General features: G+C 42.9%; 1 protein-coding gene across 2 annotated transcripts in view; it reads left to right on the top strand.

Annotated features, from left to right (window-relative positions):
* The window catches only part of RhoGAP19D (Rho GTPase activating protein at 19D), a 337,437-nt gene that overhangs the window by 147,872 nt on the left and 169,485 nt on the right, over positions 1-20,080 (top strand). For both annotated transcript variants that reach the window (XM_073976963.1, XM_073976962.1), the window contains exons 3-4: positions 12,897-13,127; positions 13,400-13,950. In XM_073976963.1, the coding sequence (XP_073833064.1) occupies positions 12,897-13,127; positions 13,400-13,950 (782 nt within the window). The remainder of the gene's footprint in view (positions 1-12,896; positions 13,128-13,399; positions 13,951-20,080) is intronic.

The raw sequence follows: 20,080 nt of genomic DNA, 5'->3' as shown, positions 1-20,080 counted from the left end.
GTTAATAATGGCTCAAATCTTCCAAACATAACGCGCAAGTAGTATTCTTGCAATGATCTTAATACAATACAGGATGACTATCAAAGCCCCTCAATCCCACGGCAGCGGGTTCTTTCGTACCGGATTGACCCGGAGCCATAGTGTTTCGGCCAGCGTCTGCCATCCCAGCATTAAACCAATGCTTCTACGTAGGTTTAAAAGCTGCTAAGCAACAACAACCAAAGCCCCTAAACCGAAGTGGTCGCCTCTATGGCTAGGAGCAGACCCCATCTGACACTCCTACGCCCTGTTGATATGAATGAAACTCCACATTCTACCCCGAAGCCCCTTCCGCGATTTAGGTTGTAACGACACTATTCCGCTCGTCCGCTGAGGTAGGCTCACGGCGGCCAGGGTACGTCACAGAAATTTATTTGTGATAGTGACAGGAGTGAAGGAAAACGACAGGATGTATTCGGTGAGACTATTTTCGTTTATTTAGGGTATTAATTAGATTAGTTCAATGTGTGTTTCTCAAAATCCACACGATTCTTGCGGGCGTCGTCGCTCGGGATGAGTGGCTTCGGGCAACACACTCGTGACGTCCAATCGTGAGCGCTCGTACGGCTGATTTTCCACGCTCGGTGATCGGTGCTTATTCTGGGAGCGGCCTATGGAAACACACTCCCCTCGGCTCTACACTAGGTGTACCTTTGGGCGGCTTACAGCAAGAACCTCTTCTCGGCGATACGCTATGATCTTGTTACACGGCGCTGTCCTAAGGATTTATCAGAATGGCGTGCGACAACACACTCTACGCGGCGATGCACTATGTATTTCTGAGAGTGGCGTATGAAAACACACTCCGCACGGCGGTACACTATGAGTTTGTTAGCGTGGCGTGCGAAAACCCACTCTACACGACGATGCACTATGTATTTATTAGAGTGGCGTACGAGAAAACACACTCTACACGGCGATGCACTATGTATTCATTAGAGTGTCGTACGAAAACACACTCTACACGGCGATGCACTATGTATTTATTAGAGTGGCGTACGAAAACACACTCTACACGGCGATGCACTATGAATTTATTAGTGTGGCGTACGAAAACACACTCTACACGGCGATGCACTATGAATTTATTAGAGTGGCGTACGAAAACACACTCTACACGGCGATGCACTATGAATTTATTAGAGTGGCGTACGAAAACACACTCTACACGGCGATGCACTATGTATTAATTAGAGTGGCGTACGAAAACACACTCTACTCGGCGATGCACTATGTATTAATTAGAGTGGCGTACGAAAACACACTCTACACGGCGATGCACTATGTATTTATTAGAGTGGCGTACGAAAACACACTCTACACGGCGATACGCTATGAATTTATTAGAGTGGCGTACGAAAACACACTCTACACGGCGATGCACTATGTATTAATTAGAGTGACGTACGAGAAAACACACTCTACACGGCGATGCACTATGTATTAATTAGAGTGGCGTACGAAAACACACTCTACTCGGCGATGCACTATGTATTAATTAGAGTGGCGTACGAAAACACACTCTACACGGCGATGCACTATGTATTTATTAGAGTGGCGTACGAAAACACACTCTACACGGCGATACACTATGAATTTATTAGAGTGGCGTACGAAAACACACTCTACACGGCGATGCACTATGAATTTATTAGAGTGGCGTACGAAAACACACTCTACACGGCGATGCACTTGAACCTGGAATTCGCTTTCACACCTCACTCTACTCACCTAGGACTGCTGTACTACACCTTCAGAATTTCACTTGTCGACTAAGAGACCCTTAACAGCTGCGCTGACCCTTTTATAGGAACGTCAACACGGCTGCGCTATCCTAATATCGACAACTCACAACAACAAAACCCTCCTGTGCATTTGTTGTTCACTTCCAGCATCGCATAACCCTTTTCCATAACGATGTTGTTATTCTCGCACAGTACCACAGTACCATTCAAAATGCATTGGCAACACATGTTGTTGCTACTTGTTTACACCAAATCTATAACTCCTCTTCCACGGCGCATGGGTGTTGTTGTTGCTTGTCGTTGAACCCTCCGTCAGGCAGGTAGATCATCACTCACATATGATCATGCCTTAGACACGCATGTCGTTGTTAGATGTTTACCACAAATCTGTGCGTTGGATTCTGTCGCGCATGGATGTTGTTGTTGCCTGTTGACATTGAAATAGAAAAGAGTTCAGCGACTGCATTGACCCAACGGTATGTTGTTTTGCAGAAATTCTAGTTGATGTAAACAACAACGAGGCCCATTCAATGAGTGTGGGAAACGAGGCCCATTCGATAAGGCTGGAGAGAGCTAAGTGACGCATGCTACTGAGGAATGCAAGGGGTTATTAATGTAATTCAAGTTATTTATTAACAAAAAAACAACAATTAATAATTCAATAAAAAAAAACAATTCATCAGCTCAAGTATGTGTGGGCGAAAACGAACCGGTGACTTTGGCCCTCACACTTCCCCCTCTCCTCGGGGCATGATGATCGCCTGTCCTTGGCGGTTGATAAGCAGCCGGTATCTCTGTCCACACGCCTCCACTACCTTCTTGTACTGCTTCCCCTGGAACCTTAGCGCGTGGCCTATGCGGATATGCCTCTGCAAACCTCTCTGCACCTCTTCCGACAGTTCATCTTGACACACGAACGGATACCAAGGCTCCTTAGTTTCGGGGACCACCACCACACTTCGCATACGGGGAGGGGCCACAACCTCATCCCTGGTGGCAACGAATCGGGGATTTATACGGGGCGCCTGTTCGTCCGTCTCAGATTCGGTCGTATCCGCATATCGTGGGGAAGTTGCACTCCGGGGGCGGTATGCATCATATTCCGGGGTGCCCACACGATACTCTTCATCATCGGAAATGACCAGGACCTCTGCGGCAACCTCGGGTTCATCTGTTCCCACGTCGGCGACGACCTCCCTATTCGTCTGGTACTGGGAGTCCTCATCGATGACCACGATCTCCTGTAATGGAGACACCACAGGCTCAGGGGTCGACGGATTGGAAGCCAGCCAACTTCGACGCGGCGGCGTGCTAGGCTCATCGTCCGAGATTTCAATTATCTCCTGCACTTCGACCCTCGGTGGGGCTGGTAGCGGCTGGACAACGGCAACGGCCCGTTTCGGCTTGAGAACCAACCGCTCCAACCGGACAAAACATGGTGGCAGCTCACCAATAACTGTCGTGGTGCGCTTTCTTGGCTTCTGTCGGGGTTTTCCGGACGACTTCCTCTTCAGGCTACGGTTTTCACCACCAGACGTACCCTGCTGATCCTGCCATTGCTGCTTGAAGTAGGCTTTAGTTTTCAGTAATGGTGCCGGATTCTCCATTGCGATTGAATATGTATCGGTAACGGACCTCTCGGGTCATCCTCGACGTCTGTGGTTCGACGGCAATGTAATTCCGCAGTTGCACACGTGCAGGTGGCGTCGACGCAGCGGTGTTGTTCCATCGATGCTCCATCATCTGGGTTTTGATGTGCGCCGGAGAACACGCATGAGAGTCCAGCCATGGTAAGACGAGCACCCACCTTCACCAAAAAGTCCAAACCAATTATCACATCCTCTGTGGCATCCGGCATAAGCAGAAGAAAAGACGGTACCCGTTGACGCCCCAGATTAATATCAGCCTCAACGGCATATTCCACTTGCCGCTGAGATCCATCAGCTAGAGTCACACTGGTACTGAATGGCACCTTCTTGACGCCGTTCCCGAGCGTCGCAAGACAGGCCTCGCTTATGAACGATGTTGTGGCTCCTGTGTCCACCGTGGCCGAGATAAGACGCGCGCCCAAACCAATCGTGGCCACCAGCCGATTGGGTTGAATATGTAGACTGGTGTCTAATTGAGGGGACCTGTGCTCGGCAATGGACCCGTCTCCCCTCGTTCCTGGCGAGTCCGTCGCCCGTTTCCCGCGTTCCTCCGACAACAATCGATGGTGCGAATACTACGTCTGCCGCACTCCCAACAGAACAAAATCGGCTCATTCCTGCACCCCGCAGCGAAATGTCCGTCCTGTCCGCATCGACGGCATGCAGTCCTAGGATTAATCGACTGCGACAATGACTGCGTCGGCTGGTGTTCCGTCGGCTCGAGACGCCTATGCTGTTCCCGCGATGGTGTTGATAGAGGCGGTAGTCCCTCTAGGTCCTCGGCCATTTCCATTAGGTCATGTAAAGTACGGAAATCCCTCCGGCGGATGTACCATAGATATTCAGGCAGAGCGTTACGAAATATGCGTTCCAGCTTTTGCTCCTCGGAGTAGTTACTATGGCGCATTAAATTCTGCATGGCCAACGAATAGTCACGGAAGCTTTCACGCGGTCTCTGACGTCGCTTCCGAATATCATCTTCCAAAAGCTCGAAGTAACGGGTGGGCAGGAAAAAGTGTTGAAAATCTCTTCGGAAATCCTTCCAAGTTTCCCAGTGCTGATTATTGTTTCTAAACCAAACGAGGGCCTTGCCTCTCAGAATCTCCGGCATCATTTTCGGTAGTATGTCTGCTGGTAACGCGTACATATCAGTCAGCTCCTCTATCCGTTCCAGGAACTCTAATGCATCCTGCATCCCATCAAAATTAACGCCCCACTTTCGCACCTGGTCGGCTACGGTCCGTATGTCCACGTTCGGGGGAATGGCCGATCGACCAGCTGGTGAGGTGGAACGGGATCTCCTGCTTTCCTCTATAGACTTTGTTTCCCCACTAGGGCTTGTAACAGCAAGCCCTGGGAGCTTCTTTGATGTGGCATCGGTTTTGCTATCCGGCTTGGAGCCACTTGGTTCATGGAACTCCTGTAGTTCGAGCAGCCGCTTCAACTCCGCGGCGTCATGTCCCTGACCCACGAACTGGCCGAACCTTCGTCGGAGTTCTTCGACGGTTCCGGTTACGTCCAGCTTAAACTCGTTTAAATAGTTACCGAGCTCCTCCTTGCGCAGGCTGTATGCCCACGACGTACGCAAGGGTGTGGTCATCTCCCCAAAATGTCTCTTTTATCGTCGCGTTCAGTTATTCCGCTCGTCCGCTGAGGTAGGCTCACGGCGGCCAGGGTACGTCACAGAAATTTATTTGTGATAGTGACAGGAGTGAAGGAAAACGACAGGATGTATTCGGTGAGACTATTTTCGTTTATTTAGGGTATTAATTAGATTAGTTCAATGTGTGTTTCTCAAAATCCACACGATTCTTGCGGGCGTCGTCGCTCGGGATGAGTGGCTTCGGGCAACACACTCGTGACGTCCAATCGTGAGCGCTCGTACGGCTGATTTTCCACGCTCGGTGATCGGTGCTTATTCTGGGAGCGGCCTATGGAAACACACTCCCCTCGGCTCTACACTAGGTGTACCTTTGGGCGGCTTACAGCAAGAACCTCTTCTCGGCGATACGCTATGATCTTGTTACACGGCGCTGTCCTAAGGATTTATCAGAATGGCGTGCGACAACACACTCTACGCGGCGATGCACTATGTATTTCTGAGAGTGGCGTATGAAAACACACTCCGCACGGCGGTACACTATGAGTTTGTTAGCGTGGCGTGCGAAAACCCACTCTACACGACGATGCACTATGTATTTATTAGAGTGGCGTACGAGAAAACACACTCTACACGGCGATGCACTATGTATTCATTAGAGTGTCGTACGAAAACACACTCTACACGGCGATGCACTATGTATTTATTAGAGTGGCGTACGAAAACACACTCTACACGGCGATGCACTATGAATTTATTAGTGTGGCGTACGAAAACACACTCTACACGGCGATGCACTATGAATTTATTAGAGTGGCGTACGAAAACACACTCTACACGGCGATGCACTATGAATTTATTAGAGTGGCGTACGAAAACACACTCTACACGGCGATGCACTATGTATTAATTAGAGTGGCGTACGAAAACACACTCTACTCGGCGATGCACTATGTATTAATTAGAGTGGCGTACGAAAACACACTCTACACGGCGATGCACTATGTATTTATTAGAGTGGCGTACGAAAACACACTCTACACGGCGATACGCTATGAATTTATTAGAGTGGCGTACGAAAACACACTCTACACGGCGATGCACTATGTATTAATTAGAGTGACGTACGAGAAAACACACTCTACACGGCGATGCACTATGTATTAATTAGAGTGGCGTACGAAAACACACTCTACTCGGCGATGCACTATGTATTAATTAGAGTGGCGTACGAAAACACACTCTACACGGCGATGCACTATGTATTTATTAGAGTGGCGTACGAAAACACACTCTACACGGCGATACACTATGAATTTATTAGAGTGGCGTACGAAAACACACTCTACACGGCGATGCACTATGAATTTATTAGAGTGGCGTACGAAAACACACTCTACACGGCGATGCACTTGAACCTGGAATTCGCTTTCACACCTCACTCTACTCACCTAGGACTGCTGTACTACACCTTCAGAATTTCACTTGTCGACTAAGAGACCCTTAACAGCTGCGCTGACCCTTTTATAGGAACGTCAACACGGCTGCGCTATCCTAATATCGACAACTCACAACAACAAAACCCTCCTGTGCATTTGTTGTTCACTTCCAGCATCGCATAACCCTTTTCCATAACGATGTTGTTATTCTCGCACAGTACCACAGTACCATTCAAAATGCATTGGCAACACATGTTGTTGCTACTTGTTTACACCAAATCTATAACTCCTCTTCCACGGCGCATGGGTGTTGTTGTTGCTTGTCGTTGAACCCTCCGTCAGGCAGGTAGATCATCACTCACATATGATCATGCCTTAGACACGCATGTCGTTGTTAGATGTTTACCACAAATCTGTGCGTTGGATTCTGTCGCGCATGGATGTTGTTGTTGCCTGTTGACATTGAAATAGAAAAGAGTTCAGCGACTGCATTGACCCAACGGTATGTTGTTTTGCAGAAATTCTAGTTGATGTAAACAACAACGAGGCCCATTCAATGAGTGTGGGAAACGAGGCCCATTCGATAAGGCTGGAGAGAGCTAAGTGACGCATGCTACTGAGGAATGCAAGGGGTTATTAATGTAATTCAAGTTATTTATTAACAAAAAAACAACAATTAATAATTCAATAAAAAAAAACAATTCATCAGCTCAAGTATGTGTGGGCGAAAACGAACCGGTGACTTTGGCCCTCACAAGGTCTAAACCACAGCCAGCACTGCCAGACTAGAATGAGAGATCTAGATGCATCCCAGGCATCAGGCATCCGATCGAGCTTCGTAGCCAAAGACTACTACCATTTCGAACGCAGACCGTCCAAGACTTGCTTTTGTGTTGTGATGTCTAACCAGCAAACCAAAATCAGAAGAAACATCCGAGTTCGGACCGAATTGGGTCGAAAGTCAACGAAAAACATCCGATTTTCATCCCACTTTCGGTCAGAGAACAAAACACTTCTACGGATAGCACGAACAACATCCGCAGCGGAACAACATGTCGCTCTAACTTCGAAACCATTACTATAGGCCCAAAAACTGCCAGGTAGATATGGTCATGTGAGTGAATTGCCTTCATTAAGTCTAGTCCTTTTCCTAACAAGCACTTGACCTTCAAAATTTTTTCAACAACTGAGAGTCCGACTGTCTCCAAATTAAATAAAATAAATCGCGCGTGCGCCTCCTTACGTTATCTCCATTTTTGCAAACACTAATGTGATCATAATAAGGACATGCCGCGTCAATATAATCCATTATCAGTCAGTAAGAAACCCAGATGCATGCTAAAGAAAAAGTCTGCCTCGAGGTCCAATACGAATGTAGCGTCACGAATAAATTCCTTGTTTCACCGTTTCTTTGTCACTGCCCGTCCAGCTAGTAACAGCACGATATCGATGAAATTCGCTTAATCGACTAACATTCTTATCCACCAGATGTGGAGGCCTTAACCAATCAAACTCACACAGCTGCAATGAACTCTCCTACCTGTATAAAATGCGTTCAATGCATTCGGAGTTCCGAAGCAGAAGTAATCCCCCAAGAAGTGAATGAATTAATTGAGTTCTCCTACAACAAGGTTCTCTGCCCTCACCCAGAGAAGCTGATAAATCAATACTTGTATGTCAACCTTAGGCTTAGATCCACCAATTCTACACACATCATCTCTGTTATCCTGCAGAAAGCTCCAACAATTGTCTTCTTTACAACTAGTAAGACTTTAGATCCAGATCCTCGGCATTGGTTCGCCTAGGTCTTTGAAAACGCCTACTCAGACCAGCTCCTTCCTATAACAGATTCAGTTCAATGGTTCCTACATTATCTTACTTGGTTAGACTATTTGGTGTCTTGCAAGAAATACGCTAATGTAGCTGCTCATACACTCCTTCAACTGTCTCCCTTACTCACCTCGCAATGGCTCCAATTCACATCTAGTTCCGTTCACTATATTCGATAATTTAATGAAATTTTTAATAAAATTATAGGCCTGGTGCCGCCTTGAACGTAGAAGGTCGTGGGTTAGATTCCCAGGCCGGACAACATCAAATTTTCAACGGCGCCAAAATAGCCCTCAGTAATGTTGGCGACATTTCCTAAGTATTTCAGAAATGCACAACTTCTCTGCAAGTGGTGTCTTAGGACACGCCGTTCGGACTCGGCGATAAACTGTAGATCCCATATCATTGAGCGGGGTGCACTCATTCATATGAGAGAAATGTCTCACTTGTTCCGCCTGGGATGTTTGTGGAACAATTATTATTATTATTCTTATGCCCTACGTTGGGCGCCACTGTATTCAGTTTAAGTTTATTATTATTTTTATTTTCATGCTTTCATTCTTCTGTAGACCTTTATTATACCCTACACCACTATGTGGTAAGGGGTATTATGTGTTAGTGCATTTGTATGTAACATACAAAAGGAAGCGAGATAGACCCATAGTTCCTTCATGTCCGTCCGTCCGTCTGTCCGTTCGCAACATACAGGTCGCATTTGTTGACCGATTTCGCTGAAAATTGGGGAATACCATTTTTTTAGCCGTCGGAAGATCAAGTTCGAAGATGGGCTATATCGGTCCAAGTTTTGGTATAGCCCCCATATAACGGTACCTCCCGATTTAAGGTATTTTAAGGATCTTAGCCGCATTTGTTGCCCAAACCAGCTGAAATTTTACATTTGAGGTTCCCAATGGCCGCGAAATTGCTCCACTAAAAATTGTCAAGATAGGTCCACGGTTCGGTATAGTCCCCATATAACGATACCTCCCGATTTAAGGTATTTTAGGGATCTTAGCCACATTTTTTGCTTGAACTAGCTGAAATTTTACATATGTGGTTCCCAGTGGCCACGAAATTTCGCCACTTAAATTGAGCCAAATTATATCGAAATCGGTTCAGATTTGGATATAGCTCCCATATATATGTTCGCCCGATTTCACGTATTTGCTGCACCAAACACGCTATATACGTCCGATTTTGATGAAATTTGGAATGTTTGACTGAATTCGGTCTAGAAATAAGTGTGCCAAATTATATCGAAATCGGTTCCGATTTGGATATAGCTCCCATATATATTTTCGGACGATTTCACGTATTTTCTGTACCAAACACGCTATATATTTCCGATTTCGATGAAATTTGGAATGTGTGACCGAATTCAGTCTAGAAATGAATGTGCCAAATTATATCGAAATCGGTTCAGATTTGGATATAGCACCCATATATATTTTCTGCCGATTTCGTGTATTTTCAGCTCCAAACACGATATATAAGTCCGATTTCAATGATATTTGGAATGTGTGACTGAATTCGGTCTAGAAATAAATGTGCCAAATTATATCAAAATCGGTTAAGATCTGGATATAGCTCCGATTTATATTTTACATATTCACAGTGGTGTAGGGTATTATATAGTCGGCCCCGCCCGACTTTGATCCTTTCCTTACTGATTTTTTCTTATGATTGTAACGAAATGGGTCTAAAGATAATATTCCTAAATTATTAATGCGCCCTCCGTTGGGCGCCAAAAGAGAATATCAAACGGAAGGTTCTAACGAAACGAAGTAGGAATGAGATTCTATCGCATTGGCATCAATTATCTTGCGACGTTTGGTCCGTAAAACAATGGTATCGATAGAGAGTAGGTGCTCGAGCGTTTCGGTTTCTTGAACCTCCACTTGCTGGTCATTGAGCTAATGCGGCAGAATCCACAACAATCCTGATTTCTAACTTGCTAAGTGAGGGTTGGCTTACGGTTTTCCCACAGAGCCATCGTGGTGCAGTGGTAGGCACGCCCGCCTTGTACTCAGAAGGTTTGCGGTTCAATCCCTGACCAGAGCATCAAAAGTTTTGGCGGTGGCAAATCACATCAGTCTAATGCCGACTTAAATTTCCTGAGTGCTTCAGCAATGAAGTTGTTTATAAAATTGGTGTCGTAGGACATAATATGCCCCAATATCACAGTGTATGTTACAACTCTGCTACCAGTTTTTAAGACAGATCTAAATTTTTGAAAAGCAAAGGACCCATGTGCCTTTACATCAGCCTGATAAGCGCCGTCATTCCAATTGACAGTTCAACAGCTTTCAACACTTCAGTTATCGCTAACCTTGTATGGACGTCTGATACTCAGATCAGTTCACATCAGCACCCGTTGTCTCCTCCATCTTTCACCCATCGGTAGTCTGCCCGGCAACAACTCATTTCTTTCCCAAATGATAATGACAGTTGGACCCCACTGTATTCAGTTAAGGTTATTATTTGTATTTCCATGCTTTCACTCTTCTGTAGAGCTATATTTTTTTGACAGCTATGTACAGAGTATTGAAAATTAGTCATCTTAATCTCCCCTTCCGCATAGACCAACATGGCTTCGTTGCAGAATGCTAGCATGCCCAAGTCATCACATATGTATCTACCTGATCATTAGCACCTCTGAATGCTATTTAGTAAGCATTTAAGACCGCCTGCTTTTATCGCTCCACTTCAAAAACCTATGCAGCTCATTGTACAGTAAATAGTTTGTACAGTTTCAAATTATTGCTCAGGACATCTACCAGACAAGACATCAGTTATATTAAAGATGGGATGTGGTCTGAGACCCCGGTTTTGGCTATAGGGCTCTGGCAGGAATAGAGTGCAAGCCTCAATCGGCAGTATTTCTCTTCTTGGTGAATATTACTAGCTCTGCTTTGGATGGATTTACATCAAGTCCATAAGAAAGTTTCACTAATGCACCTTGCATTAGGTTCGACAACAAAGACAGAATTTTCCTAGTGAGTAAAATGGCTGCGCCATCTGCTTAGGCAACTAACCCTAGTTCCTAGTTTGTGAAACTCCCTGAGCATCCCATTTACCATTAGAAGGGTAAAAGAAGAGAGCTTCTATCCTTTAGAAATATTACCTTTTTTTTAATTTTGCTACCGGCTTTTGAAATACAACCCACCATTAACCATGCTTTGTGTTGCCCCACGTTGGGCGCCAAAGTGTGACTTCTTTACACAACTCACCCTAATGTTAGAATTGATTGACAATTTAAATTAATTCCAATACGAGATAACATCAAGCTTGCATTTTATATATGCCCCACATTGGGCGCCACTGCCTTCACAGAAGTATTTTGGCCTTCACTCATTGGAAAAACCCTTTTTTCCCTTTTGAAGACTGAGGATTCGTTAATATGTGTAGCCGAAATGTTCATTTTAATGCAACGTCGCAAGGAATTTCCATAGTATCACAGATGACTCTAATTTCCCTCTGACGTTCTTGCTTTTTTGCTTCTGCTGGGTGTCAATATGACTTCTTTACACAACTCACCCTAATGTTCGAAGTGATTGACAAATTATATTAGTTTCAATATGGGCGCCACAGCCTTCACAGAAGTTTTTTTGCTCTCAGATGACTCTAATTTCCTTCTGATTATATTAGTTTCTTGGTTCTGCAGGACATCAATATGATTACAACTCTTAGAAGAATATATGATCATTCTTCAGAAAATTATTTTCCTAATTTTGGATTTTTTCATGCTTGGGAAATAGAACCTACAATTAACCATACTATGTGTTGCCCACGTTGGGCGCCAAAGTGTGATTGACAATTCATATCAATTTCCATCAAGCTTTATTTTATATATGCCCCACGTTGGGCGCCACTGCCTTCACAGAAGTTTTTTGTTCACTCTGTGGCAAAGCCCCCTTTTTATGTTGAAGACTGGTTAGGTTAGGTAGGTTATATTACTGCAACTTCTCAAAGAATTTCCATAATGCCGCAAATTATTCTAATTTCACACTGATTTTCGTGCTTTCTTGCTTTTGCAGGCCGGCGATATGGGTATAACTCTTAGAAGAGAGAAAAAATATTATCCTAATGTTTTTAATTTTGTTTTCTGCTTTGGAAATAAAACCTACCATTAGCCAAGCTTTGTGTTACCCCACCTTGGGCGCCAAAGTGTATATACAGCAATGAATTGTGAACTAAGAATCATTATATAGCTCTAAAGCCTATTTTAATACAATTGTATCAAAGAAATAATTTGGACTTAGCTTGTTTTAACGTTGGGCGCCAATATTACATTTATAAGCAAATTTTTTGTGTACCTAACAGGTTCCCACTGTATAACTTTTTTTAATTTCTTTTCATGTTTTTTTGTGTGGCTCGCTATTTGTTTTTGCAACTTCAAAAACACTTTTTTGTTGGTGTTGTTGTCTTACTTCCCCCCTTTCTGCTGCTCTTGATGATGATGATCGTGGTCATGTTGCTCTGGTGATGATGGTAAATCGCTGCTGCTCTTGGTTGGTTGGTTCATTCATAATGGTGATTCGTGTTGTTGCTGCTGCTGCTGCTTCGATCCATCCATCCATCGGTCCGTGTGTAGGAAGCATCCGAACCATACCAAGTGAAAGCTATGGAAACGATTTTCATAAAAGAAGTACATCCGAATGGACCAGCTTACTATGCCAACCTGCAGACAGGCGATCGCGTTCTAATGGTGAACAACACACCAATTGCTGGCATCGCCTACAGTACCATTGTGTCGATGATCAAGCAAACGCCTTCGGAATTGAAATTGTTGGTGGTGCCCAAGGAGTGCGATGTCTTGCAAATGGTAAGTGTGACTGACTGTGTGATTGTTTTTTTCACGAGAGGAGCGATTTTTGTAACATTCATTGGGAGTTTTACATTTTGTTTCATTTTGTTTTTTTGTGTTAATAATTTTCCACAAATAAAAGCGGTGTAACCGTAAATGTGCAAAATGATTGAAAGTTAATAACAAAAAGGCAAAGCAAACCAAAACGAAGCGAAATTAATGTTTTAAAGTCTCTCCTCTTATTAACATTTTGTAGTTTATTCATTTGGATTTTTTTGTTTTTCTTGCAGCATTATACCAGTATTGCCCATACTCCACAATCAAATGTTATGGGTTCTTCATCGTGCACCGGCAGTGGTTCCAACAAATCCATACCTTCACCCATTGTAACGGCAGGCAATGGTGGCAATGCAGCCACAAATTCACACTCATCTGTCGTAGGTGTTGGCAGTGCTGTTGGTGCTAGTAGTGGTGTTGGCAGTGCCCTCTTACCAATGTCCGTGGCAATGGCTGGTCGGCCACCTTTCCCATTACACCAACAGCAACATCAATTGATCTCATTTCCTGCTGCAAACAGCCATCATCATCATCAACAGCAACAACAACAACTGCACCATCAACACCAGCACCACCAACAACTGGCAACAGCAGCAAGTCGTTCCGGTAGTATTAGTAGTACCAACAGTTTAAGACCTCTTACAACAGCGGATTATGTGGAATTAAGTGCATTGTCATCGACGTCATCTTCATCGGCGACATATCATCATCAAATACAACACCAGCAACAACATCATTCGGCTAGCAGCATGCTTCAACACAGTGATAGTGGCAGTTATTTGCGGTAAGTTGGAAAATAAGAATTAGTGGAATAAGAAGCATTTCTATGGAAGTGTTGTACTATTAGATTTAAATAGTGTTCGAAGTTGTGCTCTTTTGAGCTGCATATTCGAGTCTTCTTTATATAAATTGAGTGAATATTCCTGTGAACTTAGTGAACCAAAATTAAAGTGATTTTCTATTAGCTGTTCGTTGCGATAGTTATTCCTGACCCCGCGAACCATTAGTATTTTTATTGAGCTGGACAAAAATCTCGAATAACGGGGGAATCCCAGGTTAGAGGATAGTTTCGTACCGGATTGACCGGAAACCATTGAGTTTCGGCCAGCGCCTGCTAAGCCAGCATCAAAACTATGCTTCTACTTAGGTTTCTATGTTGCTACAACAACAATTTTTTTAAAAGGCTTCCTCAGACGCCCAGCTCCCTGCCGTATCAGATTCAGTTCACGGATTTACTGTAGAATTTTACTTGGCATGACACTATGGTGCCTTACAAGGAGTGCGCAACTGACGCTGCTCATGCACTCCTTCAACTTATTGGCCCTGTCATCCAACGTTAGTGCCTTAAGAACTTTAAGAAGAAAGTATACATTTATTATTATGGCGCCCTCCATTGGGCGCCAAAAGAGAAGATCAAATATACCTGTCTCTTGCAGTATTGACTCAACTCATCCACTCTTCCAATCTTTTGCGGCCTGGTTATTCAACGTCAGTGTCCTGAAGTCCGCAAACGTCCCAATTCAATACAATAATAGGTATGCTCTACGTTGGGCGCCACTGTAATCGGATACGTTTTTTTACTTTTATTCTCATTCTATGTGGGCTATATAAAGGCGTGGGCCTATACCGACAAAATTAGAGGGGAAGTTTAATACCCCAACGAACACTAAATACCAAATTTCAGCCACTTCGATGAATTATTGTGGCCATAACGTTCAAAACACTGAAATTCGGTAGGTACCGTTCTGTGGGGGCTATATAAAGGCGTGGACCTATACCCACAAATTTCATATGGGAAGTTTTATACCCCAAATGATGACTAAAAACCAAATTACAGCCATTTCGGTGTAATATTGAGGCCACAAACTTCAAAACACCGAAAAGCCGGAGGTACCGTTCTGTGGGGGCTATATAAAGGCGTGGACCTATACCGACAAATTTCATATGGAAAGTTGTATACCCCAAATGAAGACTAAACACCAAATTTCAGCCAATTTGGTGGAATGTTGAGGCAAAAACTTTAAAAATACCGAAAATCGGGAGGCACCGTTCAATGGGGGCTATATGAAGGCATGAACCCAACGAACACTAAATACGAAATTTCAGCCACTTCGATGGATTATTGTGGTCATAACGTTCAAAACACCGAAGATCGGGAGGTACCGTTCTATGGGGGCTATATGTAGGCGTGAACCTATACCGAAAAAATTCCAGAGGAATGTTTTTTAACCCCAGCGAACATTAAGTACCAAACTTTAGCCATTTCGGAGGAATATTGTGGCCACAGCCTTCGAAATACCGAAAATCGGGAGGTGCCGTTCTATGAGGGCTATATGTAGGCTTGGGTCTATACCGACAAAATTCTGGGGGAAAGTTTTGTGTACCCCCAGCGAAGACTAAATACCAAATTTTAGCAATTTCGGAGGAATATTAAGGCCACAACCTTCAAAATACCGAAAGTTGGGAGGTAGCGTTCTATGGGGGCTATATGAAGGCGTGGACCTATACCGACAAAATTCTGGGGGAAAGTTGTATGATCCCAACGAAGACTAAGAACCAAATTTCAGTCATTTTGGTGTGATAATAAAGCTAAAACCTTAAAAATGCCGAAAATCGGGGGGTGCCGTTATATGGGGGCTATATCAAAACGTAGGAGTTATAGAAACTTCTATACCAAATTACAAAGCTCTATCTTAAAAATGGGGAGCTGTATCTTGATTTCAACAGACGAACGGACGGACAGACGGACAGGGTTATATCGACATAGAATTTTACCCTGATAAGGAATATACTTTATAGAGTCTCCGATGAATATTTCGATGTGTTACAAACGGAATGACAAATTTAATTATACCCTCCATATTATGGTGGAGGGTATTATATGCATACCTTACGTTGGGCGCCACTGTATTCAGATAAGTTTATTATTTTTTATTTTCATGTTTTCGCTCTTCTGTAGAGCTTTAAATTTTTTATTACTACTGAAAGTGTATATCTATTATTATGGCGCCCTCCGTTGGGCGCCAAAAGAGAAGATCAAACAGACCTGTCACATAGGCTCCCGCAGTATTTTGACTGGGCCGCTGGTTCTAAGGAAACAATGTAGGAAAGATATTTAATCACACCAAATAACTTTTGACGATTGTTCATAAGACTAGGGTACTAGGGCAATTGACTTTGCTCATTCACTCTTTCAACCTTTTGGCCTGGACATCCAACGTCAGTGCCTTGTAGCCCGCTAATGGCATAGCTGTCTCCCTTACTCAGTTCGCAAGTCACGTTTCTGTATACATACATATGTATATAGGGTTTAGAAATTCCTCAAATTAATCAAACTTTAGTACAATAATAGGCATTTCCTACGTTGGGCGCCACTTTATGCATATAAGTTTATTATTTTTATTTTCATGCTTCAGAGTTGTAGAGCTTTCATTTTGTTATGCAACTGCGACGACATGCGTCTGAAGAAAATATACATCGATTAGATTTGCACCCTCCGTTGGGCGCCAAATAGAGAAGTTGTTCGATCGATTTCCCTGTCCTTGTTGTTATAACAGCGTTTTTATTTTATATCTGTAAATTAATGTTCTGTTTAATCTGGCTCTGGGTCTATCTCCAGTTCTAGGATTGTGGCTGCTTCGATGGGATGTGCAACCACAAATCTACTGGAGTTAGTTGAGTAGGTTTGGGGTAGGACAGTTGAACAGGTGCAGTGTGTCGGGCGGATCTGTGCCACATTCTGGACAGATGTTTTGCACGGTATCATCGATCTTTGCCTATAGGAATTAAGACGGTTGCACCATTCCGAGCGTAGTTGAGCCAAAACTACTTTGGTTCGTCGTAGCTGCTGGCGCTCATCTGCTGCGATATATTAGGGGGATGTTTTTCGAGGACCTCATTTACGCGTCTGGCATCTGTGTGAATGCTATTTTAACCCGCTTGATAGACCTGCTTCTTCTAACGTTGGACATCTCTTTCTGGATCATGAAGATCCCTTCTGACATGCCTGGGTGGAGGAGTCCTATCCATAATATGGTGATTACGATAGCTCTCACGGTAACAAGTACGAAAGCATGCCATTGTATTGCTGTACTGAAAGAATCTTTGTTCGCGGACCGTAGTGGCTTAGCACAGCTTACCACAGACCGACCTCTCGCGTCCGACTGGGGATTTGAGGATCTTATTCCTACATGTCAGTTTGTGGCAGATTGCTGTGCACGAGAACATGCTGCCGGATGTGACCCCTAGAATTTTGGGGTAGTTTGTGGCCGGAATTCTGCTACCATCGGCCATGACATTCAACTAAGTTCTCACCTCTGCCATCTATGTGGTGAACGAAGTGGCCGTGGATTTAGTGGCGGATATCTGCATATTTCTCGCGTGGATGTTAAGATCAGTTAAATAAGCATTTCAGCCTTTAACAAATGACATCAAGGAAGTTATCTGACGCCAAGTTCGTACAATTATCTGCATACGTTACGATCTCAATGCTGCCTGGAGAGGGCACAATACAGGAGAGGGCCTTGGACTTCTTCACACGTATAATTAATCATCCAACCTTTCAAACTTGGCCGGAGTATTGTCTGCTCGTTGTCCTTAAACAGCGTGGAGTGCTTGACAGTATCAAAGCCTTTTGATAATTCAAACGGCTTTCTCTAGTTAAGTCCTCGACTAATATGTGTGGAAATGGCGTACAGCACTGCTTACGGAATCCATGCTGACGATCGGCAACAAAGGCCTCAAGTCTTTCATACGAGCGAAATCGGTCTGCACCATTATTCACCTTTGCTGGCATCCTTCTGACTTTAGTAGCGGGGACACACTGCCCATTTGCGACATGTTGAAAACTTAAGTGAGATACTTGCCTTCCGACTCATCCAGATGTTTCAGCATTACCGGGGAGATTTTATCGGGGACCAACGCTTTGGATGATTATGCATTTCGGAATGCATTCGCAACATCATCCATTGTAGATTGTGGTGGTTTCTCCCCGCTAGGAAGATAACTTATGCGACGTAGCTCTCTTGTCTACGCCCTGACACTTCTGGGGTGCTCGCTCACCTCTTCGGATCAGTCGGCGTAACGTCGCCAAACTAGATTGAGGTCTGATTTAGACACTTGTCTCACTTATGCTCGCCGACCAACATGTTAACTTCCCGTGTCAGCTTCCTGACTCTGGGGTTGACACGATTAAGTTCATGACACTTATTTGCTTATCCCGCCGCCTTTGCTGGGAAATTTGGTCTCACTTCGGGTATTCAACCTGCAGGTCTATGACGAGCGGCTGCAGCATTGATGATTTCTCGGAACATCAGAAGAATTGGACTGATCTCTGAAGCGGTGATTAGTGAACTCTCTGAAACTCTGCCAATTAGAATTCCCATGATTGATGAATCGCTCCGTCTGCAGATGGGGACAATTATGAGAAGGTAGTAAGACCCAAGACAAACGACGGGTTGCCAGGTGAAGTTATTTGTCAGACCATGATGAGCATGCGATGGATATGATGGACCAAATCGATTGCTCCCTTCGAGAGTTATCGTTCACACCAACAAATTTTGAACTTGTTCAAAATAAAATAAAAATAAAATAACTTAAAATAAAATAAAAATAAATTAAAACAAAATAAAAATAAAATAACATAAAATAAAAATAAATTAAAACAAAATAAAAATAACATAAAATAAAATAAAAATAAAAAATAAAACAAAATAAAATAAAATTAAATAAACTAAAATAAAATAACATAAAATAAAATAAAAATAAAATAAGACAAATAAAAAAGGCCCTGGGCCCTATTCCATGAAACAACTTATCGCTTTTCACAAACAAAATAAAACAAAATAAAATAGAATAATATAAAATAAATAAAATTAATATAAATAAAATAAAAATAAAATAAAAATGAAAATAAAAATTAAAATAAAAATGAAAATAAAAATAAAAAAAAATGAAAATAAAATAAATCTAAAATAAAATAAAATTAATTAAAATAAAAATAAAAAAATAAAATAAAAATAAAAAATAAAATAAAAATAAAATAATTTAAAATAAAATACAAACAAAATAAAAAAAACTAAACAAAAATAAAATAAAAAAACTCTGAAAGAGGGTTTAGTCTTAGTGCAAAAAGGAGAAACATCGATTTTTGGGTTGGTTCGGAGGCTGGAAGTTCGGAATCGGGTGGTTCGAAGGTTGGAAGTTCGAAATGGGGTGGTATAAAAATAAAATAAAAAAATGAAAATAAAAATAAAATAAATATAAAATAAAATGAATTAAAATAAAAGTAAAAACAAAATAAAAATAAAAGTAAAATAAATTAAAATAAAAATAAAATACTAACAAAATAAAAATAAAATAAAAAACTCTGAAAGAGGGTTTAGTCTTAGTGTAAAACGGAGAAACATCGTTTTTTGGTTGTTTCGGAGGCTGGAAGTTCGGAATGGGATGGTTCGAAGGTTCGAAGTTCGAAATGAGGTGGTTCGCAGGGTCGAAGTTAGCAGGGTGGAAGTTCAGAATGGGGTTGTTTGCAGGGTGGAAGTTCAGAACTGTGTGGTTCGCAGGGTGGAAGTTCCGAGCGCGATGGTTCTTAGGTTGGAAGTTTGGAGAGGGGAAGTTCAGAGGAGGTGGTTCGGAGGGTGGAAGTTCGGAAAAATTAATTCGATCCTTATAATTTCTTGTCATTACCGTGATATTATTATTTCCCAACAAAATCTCCCGTCGTAACATTTTAAAAACTTTACTTGTTTTAACAATGTACATTGGCAAAGCGGGCGTTTACCCCGCAAATTTTAGACAAACGTATCAAAATTTTGTCTGCAAAAACAAAATGTGGAACGAAAGGGCACAATTTTTTGCAAAATCTTAGCAGAAGAAGACGTTTGTGAAACAGAAATAAAAAGGAGCAATAATTT

This window comes from Musca autumnalis, unplaced genomic scaffold (assembly GCF_047663935.1).
Source record: "Musca autumnalis isolate F117 unplaced genomic scaffold, ASM4766393v1 scaffold_3, whole genome shotgun sequence".
NCBI classification, from domain to species: domain Eukaryota; kingdom Metazoa; phylum Arthropoda; class Insecta; order Diptera; family Muscidae; genus Musca; species Musca autumnalis.
This window is presented reverse-complemented; position numbering and strand designations above follow the sequence as displayed.